Source organism: Gnatocerus cornutus, chromosome 1, assembly GCF_029298725.1.
Source record: "Gnatocerus cornutus isolate USDA-ARS CGAHR chromosome 1, icGnaCorn1.1, whole genome shotgun sequence".
In the NCBI taxonomy this organism is placed as follows: Eukaryota; Metazoa; Arthropoda; class Insecta; order Coleoptera; family Tenebrionidae; genus Gnatocerus; species Gnatocerus cornutus.
In genome coordinates, this window is record NC_142233.1 from 30,011,928 (window position 1) to 30,035,537 (window position 23,610).

The following is a 23,610-nucleotide window of genomic DNA, read 5'->3' on the forward strand; positions in this document are numbered from 1 at the left end:
TGAACAGATTTCCTACTCCGCCTAATTGAGTTATCTTATCATTTTGAAGGTAATCGCGAGTTCACTCACACTTCCGAATTTATTGATAATATTTGGGATCGTACCCAAACAAGCGGTTCAATTTTCGGTCATTGCCTCAAAGAGTACACTAGACTATACAACAATACATCGAGTGTTATCGCCGAATATGATGTCATAAAAGGTCAACATTTTTGTGGCCCCGCCAAATGCTGCACTTGCAATAAAATAATTCAATTTACAAATTACAAATTATTTTTGATAACATAATAACAGGACGGGTTTAAAGTCTTCAATGGACGTTGTTTAACTGGAAAATAACCAAGGACCAGGGAAAGATGACGTTTGCATAAAGTGGGTTTAATCGAATTTAATAAATGTCTCGATTTAATTGTACGAAGAATGCCCACCGAAAATTTTTATTGACGATACGCCGTGTCCTTCGATGAACCCGTGACGCTAAAACAGGCTATTATTTGCCAATATTGACACTGACAACACTCAAAGTACTCACTAAAAAGTGTAACGCATAATTGAGATAATTAACATCTGGCGCGGAAAACAAAGAAAATATCGCTATCAACAATGTTATTAGTTTCATCGCGACAGTTTATTTTTATACGTTGCATTATTGCGTTTTGCTCTCTACATAAAATCTCACTTCGAATAAAAAGCAGGAAATTTCAGGGTTGAGCTTAAATTGCATCAATTTTCAACTTCATGCCGCAACCTTCGCAATCTCATCATAAACAACAATGGAATTTTGCAGGAACTTATTGTTTGTGTTTATAATTACAAAATTGTGGAGCTGATACATTTTATTCCAGCCCCGGCAGGAATGGAAAGAAATAACGAGTTTCAACAGAGTCCTTTATTTTTAGTGTCTTTCACAGAGTGTCGCATTTTAAACTTTTGAGTGGTTGCCTCCCAAATATTGTTTATTTACGTGGGCGGTCATGCGCTAACAACAGATGTTCAAGTCTTTACAAAAGTAATTACAGTCATAAATGCTCAAATCTTATAATTCATACTGTTTGCGCTATTAAATCCGGGCTGCCATATTTCGTGAAGTATGACTTCATTTTAGATGTAGATCCAGAGTTAAAAAAGTGTAAGATTCATGGAAAATCTAATAAAATGAGAATCATAAATCTAACTGAAATAGATTTCAATAATATTTATTTTCTTTGCATTTGAATAATGTATGGTTCTAAAACTGTCATTTTCGGGTGAAATTGATTATTGATTATTGACAGTGCGCGTAGAAAGCGAATCGCAGCAATAGTTGTAAGTTCAAGATAATAGCAATCAGATAAAATCATTTCTATCCTCGATTCGTATCGGACATTGCCCTCGCAAACAATACAGATAATAAAAAAAATAAATAATTAACATTGTGTTCCTGCATGCGTAATTATGTTTAAAAAAATAACTCCTATTTGCCAACATTCATCCTTATCACCGTCGTCCATTTCCTTTATTTTTTATTTCTTCAACATCACAGCTCGCTTTTGCTAGACCCGTGAAAACTTTTAATGAAAGAGATGGAAGGGGAGTGTTGTCATGGATATGCAAATATAAATTCAAAATTTCGAGTTCATGATAATTGAAAACAATAATCAGTGTTGCCACCGACAAAATTACTTATTCAAAAAGGATATTGAGTAAACTTGGGGCAATTCATAATTAAAACGTAATAACCGCTAAATAATATAATATTACGGCTCGGAAATGGTGGCCGTAATAAAATTTGTCCGCGCTTAGAACGGGAAGTGGAAGTTGGATCTCGTAAATCTCGACTTTTAATCAAACAAACCGGGAACTTCCGGGTAAGCTGTAGATGCCAATAGAAGGGCGGAGGTTTGAATTTGGCGCCTCGCTGCGACATCTGCCGGCGGAGAGGCGAGACCGCGAGTGCGGGCACAACTCAAGTGTCTTTATTTCTTCTTAGATTTCGGCCCAATTTATATTGTTATAGTATATTCACGAAGACGAGTCAGCACGTCAAAACATTACCACGTGATAATTCAACTTCATGTCGCTGCAACTTGCGTAAAATCGTATAAAAAATCATATCATATGTCGTTTCTTCCCGTGCAGCGAGCTTCTTTGGCCGTTTTTTTGAAGATGTCGTGGATGTCTCGTCCTTAGTCTGGCTTTTATAAAAATTTCGCAATCTGCACTCAGTTGAAGCGTAAACGTAAAAATCCAGTAGGAATCTCTACTGGAAAATTTTTACACAGAATTGTTTTTTTTGACTTGTCTTTGTGAAGATACTGTAGTTGCTTTAGTTTAGTTTAGTTTAGTTATCAGGTCAGATCAGGATTCAGAGATATTCGCAAGCCGAATGTAGGAAAGAAAAATTAAAAAAATATAATAAAATACCTACTTTGGAAGACAATAAAAATTAAAAAAAGTGGATCGATCCACGAGAGGGGCGGCGAAAAATAAAAAACTTTTCTGAATGGACTAGATATTGAGCACTGAAAATGGATCGTAACTTCATGTTGAATTATCCCGAACATCTGCCACCCTTTTTCTTGACCTAGGCTGAAAAAGGTCAGTTTATGCTTCGTAATGAAAAGCGCTGTCAGAAAGGGAAGACGGACCGAAAAATTTCGCAAAGCTGGCTTCCGGCGCGGGTTTGTTTCCAGGCCATAAACTTTGTCGTCGAGTATAACTAAAAAAAATCGCGAAAAGAGAAGACCTAGTCGTATCCCCGATGATAGCCGATCACCCATATGTTCCGTAAGTAGGTCACTAAGTTGACTCGCGAGTTAGGTCATTGCACCTCATAGCTCGTTGCTTGTTGGTTGCCTTGCCGGACCCGAAGTCGCCATTGGCGTGCGAGATCGCCAAGATCAATCACTCCAATAAAAAACTACGCGACTTCCATAAAATTACTTTGTTTTCGAAACATTTTCTATTCGCATGGATTCGATATCGTGCTATCCAAATAACTCGTGTTACTCAACAAGAAAGTTGATGACAACGTTACATAAAACGCGCTTTTTTTAATTTTCTTTTGGCGTGGAACTGCTTGGTATTTACAGAAAAATGACATTTGGCCAACGAATTTAGAAAAAGACAGGTTTTATGACCTGTTAGTAGGTCAAAATGCCGATAGTAGACAGTAAACTAACCTGTCCAATATGCTTCGTACAAATTACTTTACGATTTTTTAGACGTTTGGTGTAAAGTCACGACAATTTTGGGTCAAAAAATCGACTTTATCCGTTTCAAAGTGCAGATGATAGAAGCAGTGTCGCGACGAGGATTAATCTTAATCGTGGAATACGTAGAACGTTGAATTTCCACACTTTTCGCAAAAGTTCTTATCGATTGTTGCGAACTAAAATGTAGGTCATTGTTACCAACATTGTTATGGAAGACACGGCTGAAGCATCTTACAAATATAAAAGCTAAGAAATTGAGTCAGTAAATTCGACTTGCAAAATTGAACAACGCAAACAAAACTGTACTGTTGGTGTCTCTCGACGTATCTTTCGTAATTTTCCACCAATTTTATTGCCGTACTTCACAGATTATCGTATTTTGACCTTATATGCGCTGAAAAAAATATTTCCCAACATAACCTACACCTTCATGCGTCAATTTCCATATGACGAGTTGTGCAACTCACAAGTTGAACTTCTACGTACTCAGCGAAAACACTCCTAGTTTTTGGGTATTTGGTAGCCTTGGAAGGTCAGTACCTTTTTGACATACATTTTATATGGACGTATATTTTTCACTATCAACAATATTACATTCATGAGGCGTACTCAAAACCAGTATAAAAAAACATGTGCTATTTATTCAATGTCAGGAAACAGTCATTGGTGAACACGAGCAGGTACTTTTTGATAAATATGCGTAATGTGTGATCATGCAATCAGTGGGAAAAAAAGACCGACAAAATTTCCATTAATAAATAGGACGAATGGTTTGTAAAGCGTTTCCAAGAATAATTGAGGAAATTTGATTTTTTCAGATAATGCAACTCAGGATTAGATATCAGAGTATCAATCACGTCATTTGCAGTAGTTTACCCGATCGATCATTAAAAGTTATGCTTGAATTAATTAACGATGATAGTTTTGAAGTTATGATGACCGTCATTGCAAAATATTTACTCATTTACTAGGAAATTCCACCTATTCAGCTTAAATTATGGTTTGAAAAGCTTTCGTAAAAATTAAAACAGGGAGAAAATAAAAACACGCAACTTTAGTTAGGTATGGCACGAAAAGGTTTCAATATTAACATTTAAAAATGTAATTTTATTTGTCGTAGCAAAATTGAATTTTCAGGACTTTTTTAAAATGAAGTTCTGACATTTGGAGTTTCATTTTAAGGTTTAGGATTTGTAACTTTAGCGTTAATTTTGTAATCACGCATGAACGAAACCAAAAAAATCTACTTCCAGGAAAATGGATCACAATTATCCTGGTAACACACAAGAGCTAGTTAAAGAACAAGGAAAACTAAGAGGAAATTGGAAACTAGTCCAGCGGGCAAAAACGTCCTGAATTGTAAAACAGTTCAGAAAACGCCAATACAAAAGATAAATACAGAGGCAATGAACTAAACTTTACAACAGAATTTTCTAGTTGATCGATTCTTATACAGGCAACAAAATTTTGAATTTTTTTTTTTCAAATGTAGCCGTTTTTACAAAATTTTTAATATAGTCTTCATTTGGAAAATATTATAACTCGAATATTGTAACTTCCCCAAATTTCATAGCTGTAGCACTCGACTCAAATTACCAAAATTACGAATTTTAGTGAAGAAATGTTTCACCTTTTACAGCACTACCGGAGTTTGAAATTTTTGCTTTATTTTAAAATTATTTTTTTTTTAAATTTGTGTCTTTCGCTCTACAATTTTGTAATTTGGTCCTTACTCCCAAAAAAAGCAACAAGATTTGTTACATTTCAATTACAAATTTTGACTTTAGTTCCACTTAAGGGGATATCGAACAAATTTCAGTATAGGGCAAATTCAATGTATTTTTCCAAACACGATTACTCGAAAACTATTTGAGTAAATTGCTTTCTGTTTTTTGCATATGAATCTGTTCAACGTGCACTATGTTGAATGCTACATATAATTTTTGTAAAATGATTCTTTAATGACTTTTTGATTAATTAAATACGAAAACTTGACTGAAAGCGAAATAATTTTTAGCATTCCACATGCGTAGACTAATTTTACATAATGTCGACTAAACAGATTTTTTTTAAAGTTAATAGTTTTTGAGAAATCGTGTTTGGAAAATTTCATATTCGAAGCATGTTATCCTTGTCTAGCAGTGACATCTCTTTTCTCTGTACCAGAAAGGTCTGTCTGGTAGGTAGAAATGCGGGTACCACAAATCAATTTTGTAGCCGAAGGGATAGTTTACAACTGAAGCTTTTCCATAAACACACAAAATCTTAAATTTGCCTGAAATAAGATTTTTCTCTTTCATTCAAACTGAACGTAGCTTTGAGGATAATCATTTCAAAATTTTGAACTTTATATCTGATGAATTAGGATTTTAAATTGTTTTAGAATAGTTTAGGTGATAAATATTTGCCTTTATCTTTATTTTTTAAGGAGACCTCGAACAAATTTCAATATAAGGCAAATTTAATGTATTTTTCCAAACACGATTACTCGAAAACTACTTGAGTAAATTGGTTTTTGTTTTTTGCATATGAATCTGTTCAACCTGTACTATGTTAAATGCTGTATACAAAACTTGGCTGAAAGCGAAATAATTTTTAGTATTTCACATGCGTAGACTTTTCAAAATTTATACATCCGTATTTTGAGAACAACCAGACAGTAGTATAACGTCTTGTTGTCAAAATTATGACTTTAAGGGGGGGGGGGGGGAGGACTGAAAAATCTCTCGTAATTTAAAGGTTTTAAAAGATAAATCAATCACTAAAACAACAGAATAATATAATTATTATTTATAATTTAATTATTTATAATTATGTTCACTATTTTTTGTTACATTCACAAAAATCTTGGACAAAATTCGAAGATCTCAGTGCATCTATTAATTCTTCAATTTTTGCAATTACACAAATCCTACCTTTTCGGGAAAAATTTAATTTATTTATGAAGATAAACATTAAATAATAATAATGAGATATTGTAATTATTAAGTTTCACGGGTGTAATTTGTAAAGTATCTGACTCTACTATCAAAGTATTTAAGATTTACTGGCCATGGGCAATAATAATTTGGCCATCAATGCAGTCAAAACTATTAGCTATTGTCTTGACCACAAGATGATGGTAATAATAATCTAAACCACTTGGACTGGGGTTTTAAGAAGTAGTTTTTATTTATGGTTTTATTACCGTAGTAAGCAGACTGACCATGGGTAACTCACTAAAAGAGTGCCGTCTACAAATAATGAGGGTTGAAGGGAGATGCTACATTTGACGTTTGGATGTTTAAAATGTTTCATATAATTTTTCCTTTACGCAGAATTTTGAAGCAGAATTTACCGTTACAGTTTGTTAGATATCCCCTTAATCTAGAAAAATATTTTTGTTTAGGCTTGTTTAGTTACTATTGGCATAAATTATGTTATTTAAAATAAAATTGCACACTTCTAGCCAAGCAATATAAACTTTCAAGCATCGCCATTGTGTTGCTCGGTCCATTATCCATAGAAAACAAACTTTTAACTCATGGAGAGTTGGAAATATTATTTATTAAAAATTAATTTATCTCGAGTGACGGTGAATGCAACACGAGTCAAGTCGCGCCGAATAAAATAATTTTTAATCAAAACTATTTGTGAAGTTTCCATATTTTTGTTAGAGAAAGAAGCGGGGAATTAATAGTATTTTTGCAAATTTATATCACTTATACCCAACTGAAACTTTTGGACTCCAGTTCGAGGCAGAATAAGATCTAGAAACATTAATATCTAGGCCATTTTTAATGTTTAAATTAAGATGGCCTCCACACCGTCTTTACATCTTAAATAAATGTTCCTATGACGTCAGATTTATGACATTTTAACTAAACATATTCTAAAAAAGAGATCTGACGTCTAAACGCGACAAACAGAAATTTTAATGCAAAATTTTAGAGAGTTGTTGACAAGTTTTATGTTTCTACGTGTTTCTGATTTCAATTCCTTTTCACTTGGAAAGATTTAATTCTGTGATAGTATAATAACCAGAACCAAGAAAACTGAATTAGAAGTGTTACAACAATTCTAGTTGGTGTTAAAACCCTCTAGCCTAAAAACCCGGAGACCCATTACAAGTGCTAAAACACCTGTTGTACATGTTTGTCCATCTTTTGTGCATAATACCACCATTCACTGTACTTATTTATTTTTTCGTACTTTGAAACGTAAACACTTAACCGAAAGCTGAGTATTATTATACAACACTCTAACTTAATTAACATGCAATTAATTACCAAGTTTAATAAACCGGTCATAAAATTGACGCAAACGCTGCAACATAATAATACATCACAGAATCTATTCGACGTCCCGTTGGGTTCAATGGTTCTAATGAATGGTGATAAATGATATTTCATTTCGTGTTGTAGTTGATAATTACGTGTCTGACGAATGTCCTTTATTTGACAGACGTGTGTCTGTTGAAAAATAATTTCTGAGCGCTTAGAAAGTCCTCGGAAGATGAGAGGTTCGAACAGTGAGAAGTTACATCTACCTGGCAGCCAAAGGTCAGGTCGATATATCGATTTGGCAAACATATCAATTAATAACGCTACAACTTTGCAGTTTTACTACGTGCAGAGATGCTTTAGTGCTGTTCAAGTGCAAGGTTACAAAAGAGGTGGAAATAATTCCGGGTAAACAATTGTTTGATGATTGAAACACGCATTATCAATCAATTTTAATAATTGTGGGCAAACATATGGTCACCTTCCCCCAAATTTTAGTTTTTACGAAACGCAAAAGGAAATTCATAGTAATTATTTTACGTAACAGCACATTTAAATTGATATCGTTAAAAAACATTTGTTGAACACCGCTCATATGAGAGGCATAATAAGTTGCGAATTTCGTAACACCTCGAAGCATGAACAACTTTCTTTTACCTCCGTCAAACCTGTAGAAATATGCACGTGAAAAAACCTGTTTGAAATTTCGGCTTCCACCGAGGTGGCCCTTTTGATATAAACCGACCACAAAGGGTGATTATTGAAAGAATTTTGACGCATCATTGCTGGTTATTAAACCCACGAAATTTCTTTTTTCGTACCCGTTAATGACACAATAACAATTACACAACGAGCAACTTTCACCAAATGCGCGTTTTTATGTATGACTGCTGTATATTTAAATTTTAATCAGTTTATCGTATGCATTGCTGTTATTGTCTTTATTGGTTTTCTAGGTTTATTGCAAGCTGAATTCAAAACATCTTTTGTATCTTAGATCTTCAGAGTTATTTTAAAGACACAATGGAGAGAGGTGCGGCGGCTTTAAAGGCTTCGTGTAATGGAGTTGTTTTCGTGATGGGGGCGTGCATATTTTCAATGACAATTCTGTTGGAGATGACTTAGGGAGCTTTTAATTGCGAACTTTTCAAATTACTCAGCGGACTTGCCCAACTCAATTAATTTCCTGGTCAAGTTAAGTCATGACAACTTGACTCTCCTCAACGGTGTCATAAATGGTGCTTAAGCTAACACGATACCTCGTTCGATTGGTCCTTATGCAACTGTAAGTTATACCTTGAGTCATGTAGGTGTGACTCCTCTTTGAAGGACCTCCCAGTTTTATTGGCTTACCTGTAAAAATATATTGTGTATACTATAGGTACGTTACATTTTAATATTGTCTAATTTCAACAACAATCCCGAAAAAATGAAACAACAAAGTTATGAGAGGTGTAAAATGGTTTATGGACCTGCAATATCTAAAAATATGCACGAAACTAAATTTAATGCACATAAACCGAAAATGTTTGCATCCTTAGAAATCCACAAAAATATTCTGTAAATCTTGAATCAACTTTCCGGTTGCATGAACCCTCTTCCTTCACTTTAATTCCGCATATAAAATCTCACATTTTCGAAATCAAACTGATAACCCCCTAAACAAACTTCCACGTTAAAAAACAAACTTACAAACTTTAAGAAACCTTTCAATTACCTTTGTAAACAATCCCATGTTGAAACGGAAGCTCAAATATTGTCAAAATATTTTACATAACGTCGTTTAAACACACACCGCGGAAAAAGATAAATTTGTTTCCTTCTTTCAGAGTTCAAACTTGGTCTCATCTTGAGTTTTCACTGTTGCCAAAACATTTTTATGTCTTGTCGTACACTAAAGATGTACAAGCCAACGATTCATTAAAATGTAGCAACATTAATGTTTTGTAATTTAAATAATTTGATGATTTGGAAGATTTAAGTGGTGTTAGGTTTGTCATCACTGGCGATTTCACGTTCGCGGAAAGGACAGGAGCATGTGTGAGTTTGATTTCTGCTAAAAAGTCTATTTTGATAAAATATAGAGCGACTGAATTCCGGTTGTGTGCTTTTGATGCCGCCAAAAATAATGTTCTTAATAATAACACGGAAGTGGAAACATGAAGCAGCAGCGTCTAATGATCGTTTTTAGGATGATTGTAAACCGATTCGCGAATTTTATGATTACAGGAAGTTGAGAATATATTTTTGTATTTAAGCTGTCTTACGCAAAGATAGAAAGTTTTTTAATGGTCGACAAGTGCTTAAAATAATCAAAAATAACAAAATAATCTTGGGCTAATTGAGGTCAAATTTACAGCATGCGGATTGAATTACATTAAAAAATTATCTCATCGTTGTGAACCTGTCTTTAGCTCGTCGGCATTAGGAAATAAAAATGGAGGTTTAATTGATTGATAAGCCGTAAACTTTTACTGATTACATAATCTAAATTAATTACGTTTTTCATATCTGTGATTTTGTAACAGTACAGTGCACCCGAAACAATATTATGCACATTTACAGGGTCGCAATAATCGTAATAAATTTATTATTATGGAAACCCGTTGAAAAAGTGAAAGCGCGAATTTAACAAGGGCCGGAATGAGGGGAATTCTGAGCCGCTTTTTTCCAACGAAATCAAGCGAATACCTGCAATTAACGTGGTGTATAATTACAGTAAACTGTATCTCTTAGACCATGGTGAATCGTACGTTTGCGGACCCCGATGTCCTTGGTACAAGTCTTTCAACTTGTGGCCTACTTATGCAGAGTCAAGTCGGGCCCCAAATCGGTGGAGTGCGGCACATCAGCCACTTTATTTATAAACCGCTCAATATAAACACGTTTGAGATAATCGCGGCTATTGTGACATAACTGCACATAATACGCAACAAGAGAGGTGGTTCTCACTGCATATAAACGCCGCATTAGAACTGTAAAAAAATAATTAAGCCGAGCCACAAAGGGTGAAAGCAGCTTTACGCGCTTTAGGCCACCAAATAAACGAAAGTGTTATGTAAGGCACATGTGCTGGCAAAATCTCCATTATCACTTTTTCACCAATCAATAGATTTGGCAAGATTCCAATCAAACGAATTAAGGTGGAATTGCATAAAAATCATTGAAAACGACCTCTCTTGAACCCGATATGTTTACGTCTTGGCTATGACACTTTCAAAGACCATAACGAGAGCAAAATCCTTCGCACGTATTCGCCCAAAAAAGTCCGAATTTTCTGGAAAACCGGCGGTTTCTAAAGAGAAATTCATTAAGTAACACGTTGTGAAAATTCGAAATCGCTCACCACCATCAAGGCTTCTTTTTACTGCTGCACTTGTCGCAATCTATGCGACAATTTTCGGCCGCGAAACTTGCACCGTTAAGGTCGACGTCCTTTTTACTCAAATTTAAAAGTAGCCCAACTTGAGGCAGTTAATGTTAATTTATTTTTAGGAACACTGGCCATTACATAAAATGCGATACCATGTGTTGCCGCCCGATGGAAATTGAACCCAAGACGATACCTTGAAGTGTCAACTTCTTGTTATTCTGGTAGAAAACAATTTCGTTTCAGTCGAGGCCGTCGTAGACGCTTTCGATTTCGTTTGTTTATTTTTTACATACACCAAAAGTTATCCGAAGACATTTTTGCCAGGGTATTATCTCAATGACCCATATTTCCTAGGTTCAATAAACTACACTGATAACAAGTTACTAAAGAAAAAACATTCTCCAACTGTTTACTTACTATTACATGAAATAATTATCATATTTACAAAATATTATCGCCACAAAACAAAAAAAAAACTGTTTGCCACCAAGAAAGAGGACAGCTCTTCAACGCAGACAAAAGGTTTATCTGTCGTAAAAGTATTATCTTGGCGACTAGCTTGTAGACAAAGTTACAACCATAATGCATTTCTATAAAAGTCAGTTTAATTCAGACATTGTTTCTTCATTTGGAGAAATATTGCTAGAATTGGGAAAGACCACCGAAATGGCAAAACTGGAGAATGGTGTGTTTATGCAATAAATACTCCCACGTGAATGCCAATGGCTAAATTTAATGAAAATACATCGTGTATACAAAATTTTAGCTCTGCTGGTCCGACTTCAGTTTCTATTTTTCAATATGGAGACTAAAGCAAAAATGCAATACCAACTCTCCTTTAGTTGGTTGAACTATAAAGAAGCGTCTCAAATATTGATCTTGGCAGCTTTGTCCGCCATTTTGAATTTTGCTGTAAATGTGTAAAACTTTGAGTCAGAATATTGTCTTCATCTCCTCTGAAATTTAATTTCTTGGACAAAACGGGAACTCCGGACCAGACCAGTGACCGCCAACATGTTCCAAATCGATAAATTTAAATTTGTTAGGTTTGTTAACACTGTCATGTCTTTATAGCACCCAAAGTGGGCTTTTAGAAGACAACAATGTGGTTTAGTGGTCCTAAGGGCCAAAGTTTGTCGGTCCAAATTGTAATTTGTGAAAGTCTGAAGGGAGTGCTAAAAATCCGAATAATTAGAGTTTTTTTGTGATATTAGTGGGTTAATCTTGGTGTTGTCAAAGTGTCCGCTCTAAATCCGGTGATTGGTTTCCATAATTGATTGTTATTGTTGGGTGGGATTAAGGTAACAATGACGATATTAACTAATTAATGGAGTAATTAATATTGGCGCGTAATTGTGCCACTTGCACACATAACTTATCCATTGTTCGGTTAGAACAGTTTGAAGAATGGTTGGGAAAATGGTAAGTGACCGAGTTTATTATACCTTTGATGGATCCACTGGAGGTGTGTGGCTGCTGCGTTTGCGTTTGCGATTGTTGCACTTGTTCCAGTCTGGAACTGACATTGTTCCACATTTCAAACATTTTGAAGTTCACTGATAATCACACTTAAAAATCTCACTCATGTCGGTAACTGTCTTGTTAAAAAACACTAAAAAGTCACTAAGATTGAACAACCTCAACCGAACCCGTTTCGACTGTAGGAGTCCATATCCTAGCCCTGTTCTTGGTACGTTTGGTGCAGTAGATCTTCCATCTCTTCATGCTAGCGGGAAAAAAGTGGCGTATCTTCCCTCTTCCGCCATTTAAGCAAAGAAACGTCGTACCTGATCGAGGGAAAATTCGTTTTCATTTTCACACAACAGCCGATTAATCGTTGTTTTGGGGAGACTTATCGTGACTATTTTGCTGGAAAATGGTGTCCGTGTTTGTTTAGAGATAGACATTTTTATACGAGGACCTTATTTAGCACAGATATGACCTATCTCAACGCGGAAAAGAGTGAGCTTTCCAATATTTGCGATATGGATTTTGATCGATTGAAAAACATTCTGTTTGAATTTAACGGAAGCGTTAATGTGAGCATTAAAAACATGTGATGTATACATAGAATGTTATGTAACGTGGAAGATTCCGTCATATCGTCTTTAAAGTGCATAGTATTGATTCCCTGCTCTCTCTCTGTGTGCATCCACTCAACGAAAACTAAGGCGTCGTGTGACAGAGGTTTGCAGCACTGCAAAACCTTTCAGGGTTTTTCATTTTTAGTTTGTCATTAACAATAGTGGTTTTCATTGCGAAACGTGTGGGTCATAAATAAAAAACCGTTTCACAACTTAAGGTTCAAAATCATAGAATATTCAAGGGGGCGAAAGTCGCAGTGAATTCAAACGCTTTTCGTAACATTTCTTCGCAATCCGACTGCGAAAAACTCGACTAACAAGGCCGTGTTAAATTCCAAAATGCAACATTTTACAAACTGCTTGGATGAATGAATGTGCATTATCTATGACGAATTTCAACAATCGATTCAAGTACCGCCTTTAAAACACTTATCTAATATCAGTTTAATAAATATTAGTTCTGGATTGATTACTCAGTATGTAAAGTGTGCTTCTATAACAATTTGCGGTTTATTGCATCAAACTAAATAGATTTATGAACGAAGCCGATAAATACAAACAGTTTGGGAAATCGTGCCGTAAACACACTCATTCACTTAATTTAATTAATTAATTAATTCAATTATTTAACCAACCGGATATTTTATCACTATATTAAAACGCGATTTTTGCTCCTAAATATTAACTATTTTTCCTTATCGCAATGTTTACCTCGATGAAAAGTCAATTCGGCAACAAGAAGACAGTTTTCTAAACAAACAACACTGATAAACACGTGTTCTTGTTCTTCACCAACGGATAAGAAAAATTAGAGACATGAATTTTCCGTGGAAAAATCTTTTACTTTAGTCTATTAAAAGAGCAAAGTTTAAAAAAGTGCCAACAATTCAGTGCAGTTTTAGAACAAGATCTATTCTAAAATTGTAAAAATTTTCTCAAAATAAATATTTTCTAGAATTTAAAATGAACTATTTATGCCCATCGTGGCATTTCTAGATTTCTTTAATTCATTTTGTGTCGAATTGACATGTTATTTTAAGCAGATCTTCTATTGCACAATAATTGTGGAAACCTCATTTATTTTTGTCATTCCGATCTTGCGATAACAGCTTATTAAAATGTAAATTTAAAACTGCTACCATATCGTTTATTTTCCAGTATAACCAATAGATGAAATTTATTTAACGACATTCTGAACTCATAAAAGACAATTTTGAAACACCCACAACTCTTTTTTAAGGGTGCTAATTGGATCCTGAAAGCCCGGTGAAGCTTGATTGGCATCGAAAGTCCGAAATAGCCGTGATATAAGTACAGGAACTGTTAATTTATTGATTTAATTACAGCACACTTTCTTCCGAAAATCCGAGCCTTTATAAATTTATGAATTCACTTTATGTAATAAGAAGATAAACAAGTACTGATTAATATTGAATTAGAAATCAGTCTGTCATCGATCCACGAAAACAAACCTAATTAGAAAAATTTCAGGTGAATGAGCTCGTTACACGACTAACATTGCATCTAACGTGCAACTATGTCCCGTAGAAAATCGAGATAAATATAGATAAGGCAATTTGTTTATTTTTAGATAATTTGCGGTTAACAAAACCAGCGACTGAAGTCTCCCCAAAACAGTGAAAAATCACCAAATACACACCTGCGCTCTTGAGAAATAAAAAAAATTAATCCACGGGTATCACTAAGATCACAACACATAATCACACACCACCACGTATCTCACGGAAAACTTGCGATATAGATCCATTGTGAAAGTGAAGCACGTGTTGCCACCCCCGGTCGATTTTTCCACTTTTGAAAATTCCCGCTCGTGGTGCGTGAGGAAACGAAACGCGTCGCACGCACTTTTATTTCCGCATATACACACTCTCCTACGACGAAGTCTTGGCAAACACTAAACTCCAACCACCATCGTGCTAGTAGAAAGTAGGCATAAAGTTTAGAGCGGCGCATGCTTGCAGTTATGCTAACTGTTCTTTTCACCAGCAGACAACACGCGGACCAAAAGGCTCCCAGGATGGACCTTAGTTTGCACTGTTTATGAACAAACAAATTTTGGTGATTTAGAGCACCCACTTCCGGGATAAATAAGAACTTTCATAATTTGTTTCTGCCAAGAGGATGATAAAGACGTTCATGCTTTCATACTTTCAATGATTCATTGTTTGAGGATGCTATCTAAATTTAGTCGAAATCGTAATTTCTTGACAGAAATAACACGGATATGATAACTGAAACGTGCGAGTGGTTACGTTGAATTATCTTCCTGTGGGGGTAAAATGGGTAAATTTAAGATACAGGTGAGCCAAGGTTTAAATCGGAGTGGATACGACCACGTGTGCTTTCATTCTGAATAAAAGAATGGGTCTGTCCATTCAACTTCATGAAGGGTTAAAGAATTAAACAAAGGTAGCAAGGTTTTCTAGTGTTTGCGTACTTGTTCATCTGGTATTGAACGCAGTTTTCTTCGCTTGTTCGAAAAACGTAGTAATGAACTAGAATTAGAATGAGAATGGAGATAAGTTACAAGAGAAAGGTTCAGTCCTTAACTTTTCCGATCGATAAAGAATAGATGCAAACAAATAAAAGGTCGAGTAGAAATTGCAATGAAAGTTGTTACGAGCTTTAACTACTAGTAACGAAATATGTATCTGTTAAAATATTGAAAAAAAATCTTTTTCTACAATCGCTACATAAAATTGACATTTTGATTGTTACTTTAAAATCGAAATATATTGTTTAAGAACCCAGTGCGTAAAAGTGATGCAAACGAATACGTAAAAGTTTGTCACTTTGACAGGAATTTTAAAATATTTGTCAGAACTGTCACTTGAAATATTCATCCTTAATTTTTGCAAACTGTTGTAATTGTAGAAAAAATCTTGTTACTCGTGCGAAATTTAGTGCATAAAATATTACAAGTTGTTGCAAAAATTCTATCAAAATTATTAGTTTCACTGAACTTTTAAATATCAAGTTTTTTTTTTTTATTTTTTGGAACTTTGTATGTTTTTCCAAGATATTGAATTCGAGGTAAAGTAGTAATAGGAATATAAATTAATTAAATATTTCTATATTATTTTCGTAAAGGTTTTGTACTGGCGAAATGAAAAAACAATTTTATAATAAAGAGACGATTCAGAGAAATTTAAAAATATTTACTTGGGGCCACCTAAATTGAAAGTAAATATTTACTTATATTTCCTTCATAATTAAAAACATGTAAAATGTTCAAGCTCTTATTTTTTATTGGAAGGGGAATTAAATCTCGCCAACCTGTATCTACTACCTAAATATGATCATTCGCTGCGTTCAATGGTTTTGGAAATATTTGATCAAAAATTATATTACCTCAAATTTCATGGCATTAGTGTAATTAATTAGTAGGAGTACTAATTTTTCACTGTGAAATATTCCTTTTTGAAATATTATTTTTGCTCAGTTTTATAACGAACTATTAACATATTATTAGGTTTCTTTTAAGATGTATCAATGAAAAGTCGATATATTGATTTATGCGATATAAAATATTTATATGATATAAAACAATTAATAATGAGCTTTTCCTATGGCGATGATGAGTTTGTTTTAATATTTGAAAATGAATATTCATTCATTTCATATAGGGAAGCGTAATTTTTTTAACACCTATGAATCCTGCCACACGGAAATCTTACATAACTTACAATAAATGTTAAAAACTTAATGTTTTGCAAAAATACGTCTAATGATACGCAATTATTTACTCAAAAACTCGTAAAAAACCTGATGAACCTAATTATTTTAATAATCATAAAATTAAAGAGAATGTGCATAGAATACTAAAATGCACTTTGTTAAACATCAATCAATCCTTTCGTATTTAAGATTAATTAACTTTCAAGGAGTGTAGAGAAATTAAATAACGTCAGTTCTTGAAGCACCAATTCAAAATCAAAAAGTTCAGAAAAAATTAGGGTTCCCGAAAACAAGTTCTGCAAGAGAAAATATAAAAAAATATTTCCAAGAGTTGAGTTTTCTAATAAAAAACGTGTGAATTGTAAAATTGTAGGTAACAACAAATTATTCCAAATAAAAAATAGTGCAAGATGCAAGACACTTTTTCTATGCTTCACGGCTGAGAAAATAACAATTATTGCCATCAAGCTGTGGGGATTTAGAAGCCTTAAACAAATTCCTTGAAAAAATTTAAAAAAAATTCAATTACATAATTTTATTCTTACAAAAATAGGAATCTGACAATTGCTATGGATACGTTCGTTCTTCTTCAGTGAAATTATCCACATAGGAGCGATTTGTCAGTGTTTACAATCGCACCATTTTTCCGAACAGACTGTTTTTATTAACAAGGAAAACCATGGCGCGCCGTTTTTATGAACACCGTCTTCTCGACACTTCTGTTTGTCAAAGCGCCCTTGTTCGATTTTTTATTAGTCATTAGAAGCCCACATGTTAAACTCGAAGTTTTCCCTGCAAATTCGCAAACTAAAAACTTTTCAAAAAACGATTTAGTAACCGAAAACGCAATAAAATCTTCATTCATCCAGCTCGGTTTAATGACCTGGTGCAATAAAACGGTGGTTTAATTTTAAGAACCCGCCATGCTTATACATAGAGGATTTTATTAGAAAAATACTGTTATCCCACTCTAACTGTTGGAAGAAAAACTGTTACGGTTCTGTGGGCACGTTTGATCCGTCATCAGAATGCAGATTTTGGAGACTGTGGTAAAAGTCGAGGTCATAAATGACCCGTACTTTATGGGGGCAATTTTCACTTTAAAATCATTGTGGCCACGACGGAATATTGGGCCCATAAAATATGGTTGCAGCCGTTTCAGGAAATCTTGGAAATAAATCATTGTTAGTGCCACCAAACGTGTTGGGATTTTTCGAAATTTCTTGATAAATTTATTGCGGACCTAAACTGTTCATTTTTCATTCGAGAGCAGGTAGTGTGGTTTTGACAGCCTTCAATCATTTGAGACTTCAAAAATTGATTGCGGGGACATTTGAGAGAGGTTTTACAAGTTTCAATTACGTAGACACCGCAGAGTGGAATTTCCAAATTAACTTGACGCTGAGAAAGCGTTTTATTTTTTTTTTTTGAAATATTTCGCTAGTAATTCATAAGTTTCTGAGCATGTTTGGTGCGGGCTAAACTGCGATTCCTCGACTCCGGAAGGACGCTTGCAATCGACGCACATTTATTACGTCACACGACGTCAAAACATGGCGTCGTCATGACAACGACGTTGGCGCCGAGCGGGACGCTTCGGAACTAGCGTCGTCGACGTCTGCAATGTATAATATTCCTTTTATCCCACACAAAACTATTCAACAGAATTCTGAGCGCCTCGACAACACGACTAAATAAAAGGCTTTATCATCTCTTCGTTATTAAAACCATAATAATAACTCGAACAAAATCAAGCGGTATGTGCAATAATGTCAAAGACAAAACTATTGTTTTACTAAGAATATGCAAATTACGGTAAAAATTAAATGTGAGATTCGTGTTTTGTGGAATAAAAGCACGAACGGATTTATCGTCGGAAAATGTTTATAAATGGTGGATTTAATTAGTCACGTTCGTTGACACCTCTCTGACGACGGATGAGTAGGTTCATGAACTTGATAAGAGCTTGACAAATTGGGGGACAATACTCATAAGGATTATTTGCTAAAATTAGACGTGCAAATTGTATTAACCAAATGTTATGTTCATAAATGTGGCGGGAGAGCCTTCCTAGTGAAATTTTCAGATCCAAGTGAAACCGAGTTACATACAAGACAATAAAAACACTCGTAAAATGCCCACCTAACTTGAAATCGCTTTAAAAGATTTCAAGAATGTGTCACATTATGATTACGAAATAACTTGTACGTTCAATTGGTCAGTACCTTGGAAAATAAGAGGAGATAAGATAAGCTTAAATTATTCCTTATTTAAAAAATGGGGTGCCGACTCCGTTTCATAAATTTTATTAGTCGCGTTTCGAATGACAATTTCAATAAATAATAATTGTGGAAATAATGAGAAAAATGTAATTGCAAAGTTCAAAGTTAACGAATTTCACCGAATATTGGCGCTTGGAAATGTTAACTGCACAATTATTTCAGCTAAATTTAAAGGAATTTCGTAATAATATCAGTTATTAGTGATTTATAATCCAGAATATCTGCAATATAATACTTCCAACCTATAATTGCGGAATTTACAAGTAATTTAATTAATTGCGGATTTCATACTCCCCTTTTTACATCGTCTTGGTTTTAGATTTTCCCTGCTTTTGTAAACAGTTTATTGCTCGTAAAAATCCCGAAAACTTTTGCTTTTTAGCAACGGAAAATTTTGATGATGAAAGAATTGGTATCGTTCCAGTAGTCTCCGATTAAAGTTTTGACGCAACAGTTTTGTATTTTTCTCCACAAGATATAAAAATAAATTTTCGTACTTTTGATCACGTTATTCAATGAATGAGTTGAATAAACTGTTGTTTTGACCACACAGTTGTAAAATCTTGATTGCTTGTCCACTTACCCGAGATGATGGATGTGCATTATTAAGACAAAAAAGAAAAGTTCATTACATAAACATTTTTAATATTGATTTGACCTAAAATACGTGCACAATATGTTTATCTCGTTGCAGAGAATTAATTTAAGTATCTCCAGCCATAAATAACAGGTTTCAAAATTGATAAATCCTCGTTATTAAAGATAGTATCAGCAATCACAGATTACACATTCAAAGCAGGAACACTGGTGATTGTGTGTTTGACTGTAACAGCAACAACAAGTAATGAAATTAAGTAACAACTATGCGCATACTAAACGTTTAAAATTAATTACGCGCTAAACATTCAAATCAATTAAATTATAAACAAATCTGGAATTAGAACACACTTCAATTGCTGCGATTAAAAAATTCCTGTCTAACGAATTAGTACCATATTTGAAAATGATTGATTTGCGCAACGCCAATCTCCACGTATGGACGCAATAAAAGAGTACCATTCTGTCAATTGGTTTTTTATCTGGCTGTGAAAGGTCAGTGGACTGTACTTATAGGGTCCAGAGTAGTTTTATTTTTTGTTGGCAATCGTTCGCCAAGTAATAATTGGATGCGTACCTCAAAAATTCGCCAAGTTCACTGACCTTCCGCCGATTCAGATGATTCACAACGGAATATCTTTAAATAAATATTGTTTTTATGGCGCAATACAGGGTCGCAACACGCGGATACGTACTAAAAAAACAATTTCCCGATAGATAATACAGACGTAGGGGCTGAAGGGGCGAAATGTAATCAAACAAAGTGTTTTTAGAAACTCCCTGTATATATTTGACTATCATAACTTAAAAATGATCGATGATCACATTTAAGCCACTTTTTTCAAAAATGTAAAGACGTCCCGGTTTCATTATTACATTACAAATTATAATTTTTTGGTCCAAATGTCCATCCTTCGCGCCATACGCACAGGTGTTGAACCCCAATTTCCCGTTAGGCGGAAGCAGGATCCAGATTTAGAGGGTGTGGACTACATGTAAAGAAAATAAGGCGTTCCCACGAAACCCTCTCGATCTCCGTATAATTACACGAAGAAATTCTGATGCAGCTGTTGCTGCACATGGTCCATCTAACTGTAAAGTTTCTTTGTTGCAAGAGAAAAAATCACCCGCGCTACCTGTCGACAGCAACCCCGCTGCTAACGTTTACGTTCAGTAGCAACCCCGTCATATTGTGGTACGCCGACGATTGCACTTAACTGGTCGGGGGTTGTAAATATTTACCACTTTAGTCTATTGTTAGAACGACTTTTAAATGGGCTTTCCGATTTAAGACCGTGGTTTATTGCCCAGCGGTGTGGTCAAACGAAATCAGTGCGAAATTTGCATATTTTGAAGTTGAATGGTCAAAATATCATAAAATCGCCAAATGTTGGTCGGATAACTATTTTATTGTTTACATCGAAGTTCTTTGCTCTCGCGTTATTTTAGTGTTACTTTCACCGCAATAACTATATTTTTTATGCCAAACAATCTAAGTGCGGAAACATGATGAGGAGCAAAGATATTGTTTATTATGGTGATCATAAGTATGTTGTTGCAGAGGTCATTTTCGTTTCAACACTTGTGTCGTTGATTTGTTTGAAGTTGTATAACAGACTTGATGTTTACATGTTCTATGGCATTTGGGAGCTTGTTTTGAGAGAAAAACGTGGTTTTCATAAACACAAATAAGGATGATTGCAGCCGTATTTCGCTTATGGCTAGGTTATAACAAAATATGTAGGTATTCTGCAAGAGCCCAATTTTCCATATTTTGATAAATTCTAATTATTATTTTTTTATCAAATTAATTATAATAAATAAAAATGATTTTTCAATTTTCTAAAAAATAGGCCCTGTAGATCACTTTAAGCAAACTACATACAGCGTGTGTCGTAAGTCGCGGATAAACTCTTCAGCACCATGTTTGGAAAGTTAAATATAAAGTATTGTTATTAATTATTTTTGTAAATAGCATATTTCTTGAGATATTGGGTAGTATTACTGTGCTAATTTGGCAACACTGTTACTACCTGTATACCTATAAAAGTTGATTTTAATGAAACTTGTTACTTAGTAACTTGCATTTTTGAATTCCGAATTAATGTGATGTGATTATACGGTGTTGCCATGTTATACACAACCTTTTTTTCAAATTTAACACTTTCAATACCCAATCGTAATGACGTTTTGATTATTAAAATTGGTTGCATTCGTTGCAAATGCTTTAAAACTTCATTATTATGATTAGAGCTTTCTTTAAAGTTTACTGAATTTCCTAATAAAAAGGTATTTATCTGCTTGTTACAACTGCTTCTATCTTAAAAAGTGAAATTGATATAAGAACAAAAACCACGTTTTTATGCTCTTTTAAGGCCGGCCTTTATGAATTTGCTAAGTTTATCCGCGACTTACGACACACCCTGTATATCCACAATCTCCTCTCTTATGTTCATATCCTAAATTAAAAAATCCATTTTTTGATGTAAATCTATTTTGATAGTGATTTTTCCGAAATTTTCAGTGTTCCGTATCTCCTGAACTACGTCAAACAGAACGATTTGGTTTTCGCGTGCATTTTTCTCGCACATTTTTCGAAAACAAAAAATGTATATCTAAATCAAATTCGGTCAATATCTCGCTTGTTTTCGGAGAAACTATAAGTAGGGGAGAGGGGGGCATAGTGGGGTACTTAACATTCAATTAGCCACGCATGTTAAAATAATAGAAATTAACAATTTTTTTTTACTAAATATCATAGACTAATGTATTGCGGATGATTTTTGTTGTACTTTTCTTGATTACCATAAAAAACTTACGACATGTGAGCATTATTTTGAAAAATGGAATTTGCCCCGCTTTGCCCCGCCCATAGGGGTAAAGTGGGGTACCCTATGGGAAAATCAAATTTTTGAATAACTGTGTACCTACTTGGAAAAAGTAACATTTTAAAATTACTTAGGCATCAATGCATATTGCACATAAATGAGCAGGTTCATCATATTTAGCCACTACATTTGTATGACTAGATTTGAAAAAAACTTGCTCCCTCACTTCGCGAATTTTTTAACGAAAACACTGAATTTCACATTTTGTTTTATAAAACATATAGGTTTCCACATTTTGTTTTTTAAAACACACGTGGTTAACTGTCAACTAACAACCAATCAAAACGAGCTATTCGACTTTTTTCACGGCGTTTGATTTGAGCAGCAGGAGTGTTACCCCGCTATGCCCCGGTACCCCACTATGCCCCCCTCTCCCCTACTTATTTTACGCAGAATTTTGCGCAGAATTCAAAACTGGGTTCAAAACCCACGTACGGCAACAAGTAACCGAGTTATGGTTAAAATTTCGGAAACTTGATCTTTTATGCTCGATCTCTTAGAAACTACAACAGATAAAAAGAAACGGTTAGCGTTTTTCTCGCGCTTTTTTACATAAAAATCCAATCTTAACTTCAATTCAAAAAATTAAAAAAAAAACATTTTTCTACCTTTGGTCATGTTTTCCAAATCTATTCCAGTCGCTATCTCGCTTCTTTGGGGAGCAATCTTAAACTCCTTTTACGCAAAATTTTACGCGGATTCCAGTACTGTGCGAATTTTTAACGTAAGTTTACAAATAAAGAAATTAGAAACGTTTAAAGTTGCGGATAGTAAATTTTTAGATCTAAAATGTAAACCTCGATATCTCCGAAACTAATTGTAAGACAGATAGAAAGATTCGGTCTTGACCTTTGTTTTTTTCGTCCTTGAGCAGATAAGAAGATCTTACATCTCTCAAATTCTAAAATCAATTTTTTTCAATTTACAATCTATTTTGGTGTCTTTAGGAAAATAAGTAAGACAAGATTCTTAGCATTTGAGAGCTATGAAATCCAGTCCCCTTTACAGTTTTCCTATATAGATCCGACTTCCGGAGATATGAAACTTCCGGAATCAGTCGGAAATCATAAATTGTTACCACCTCGATGTACCCGAAAATTTTAAACGCAAATATCTCGACTTCCTCTTGCCATAAATGTAATTTCGCCATCTCGTATTTGCGTAAAATGACGATCGAGCTCAATTTAGGCACACGTTTGTGTTGAACAGAACGAAATTCTTTGCACCTATA

The 23,610-nt window shown here is 34.4% G+C and overlaps 1 protein-coding gene across 3 annotated transcripts in view; it reads right to left on the reverse strand.

Moving 5' to 3' along the window:
• Window positions 1–23,610, reverse strand: part of Hr3 (nuclear hormone receptor 3 ROR-beta) — a 71,580-nt gene that overhangs the window by 19,205 nt on the left and 28,765 nt on the right. The window contains exons 1-2 of one of the 3 annotated variants that reach the window (XM_088033868.1): window positions 14,574–14,830; window positions 12,275–12,616 (exon numbers count right to left, since the gene is read on the reverse strand). The exons of the other annotated variants lie outside the window; for them this stretch is intronic. Of the exons in view, the coding sequence (XP_087889994.1) occupies window positions 12,275–12,374 (100 nt within the window). The 5' untranslated portion in view covers window positions 12,375–12,616; window positions 14,574–14,830. Of the gene's footprint in view, window positions 1–12,274; window positions 12,617–14,573; window positions 14,831–23,610 lie in introns of those variants that run through there. 3 annotated transcript variants of the gene reach the window in all.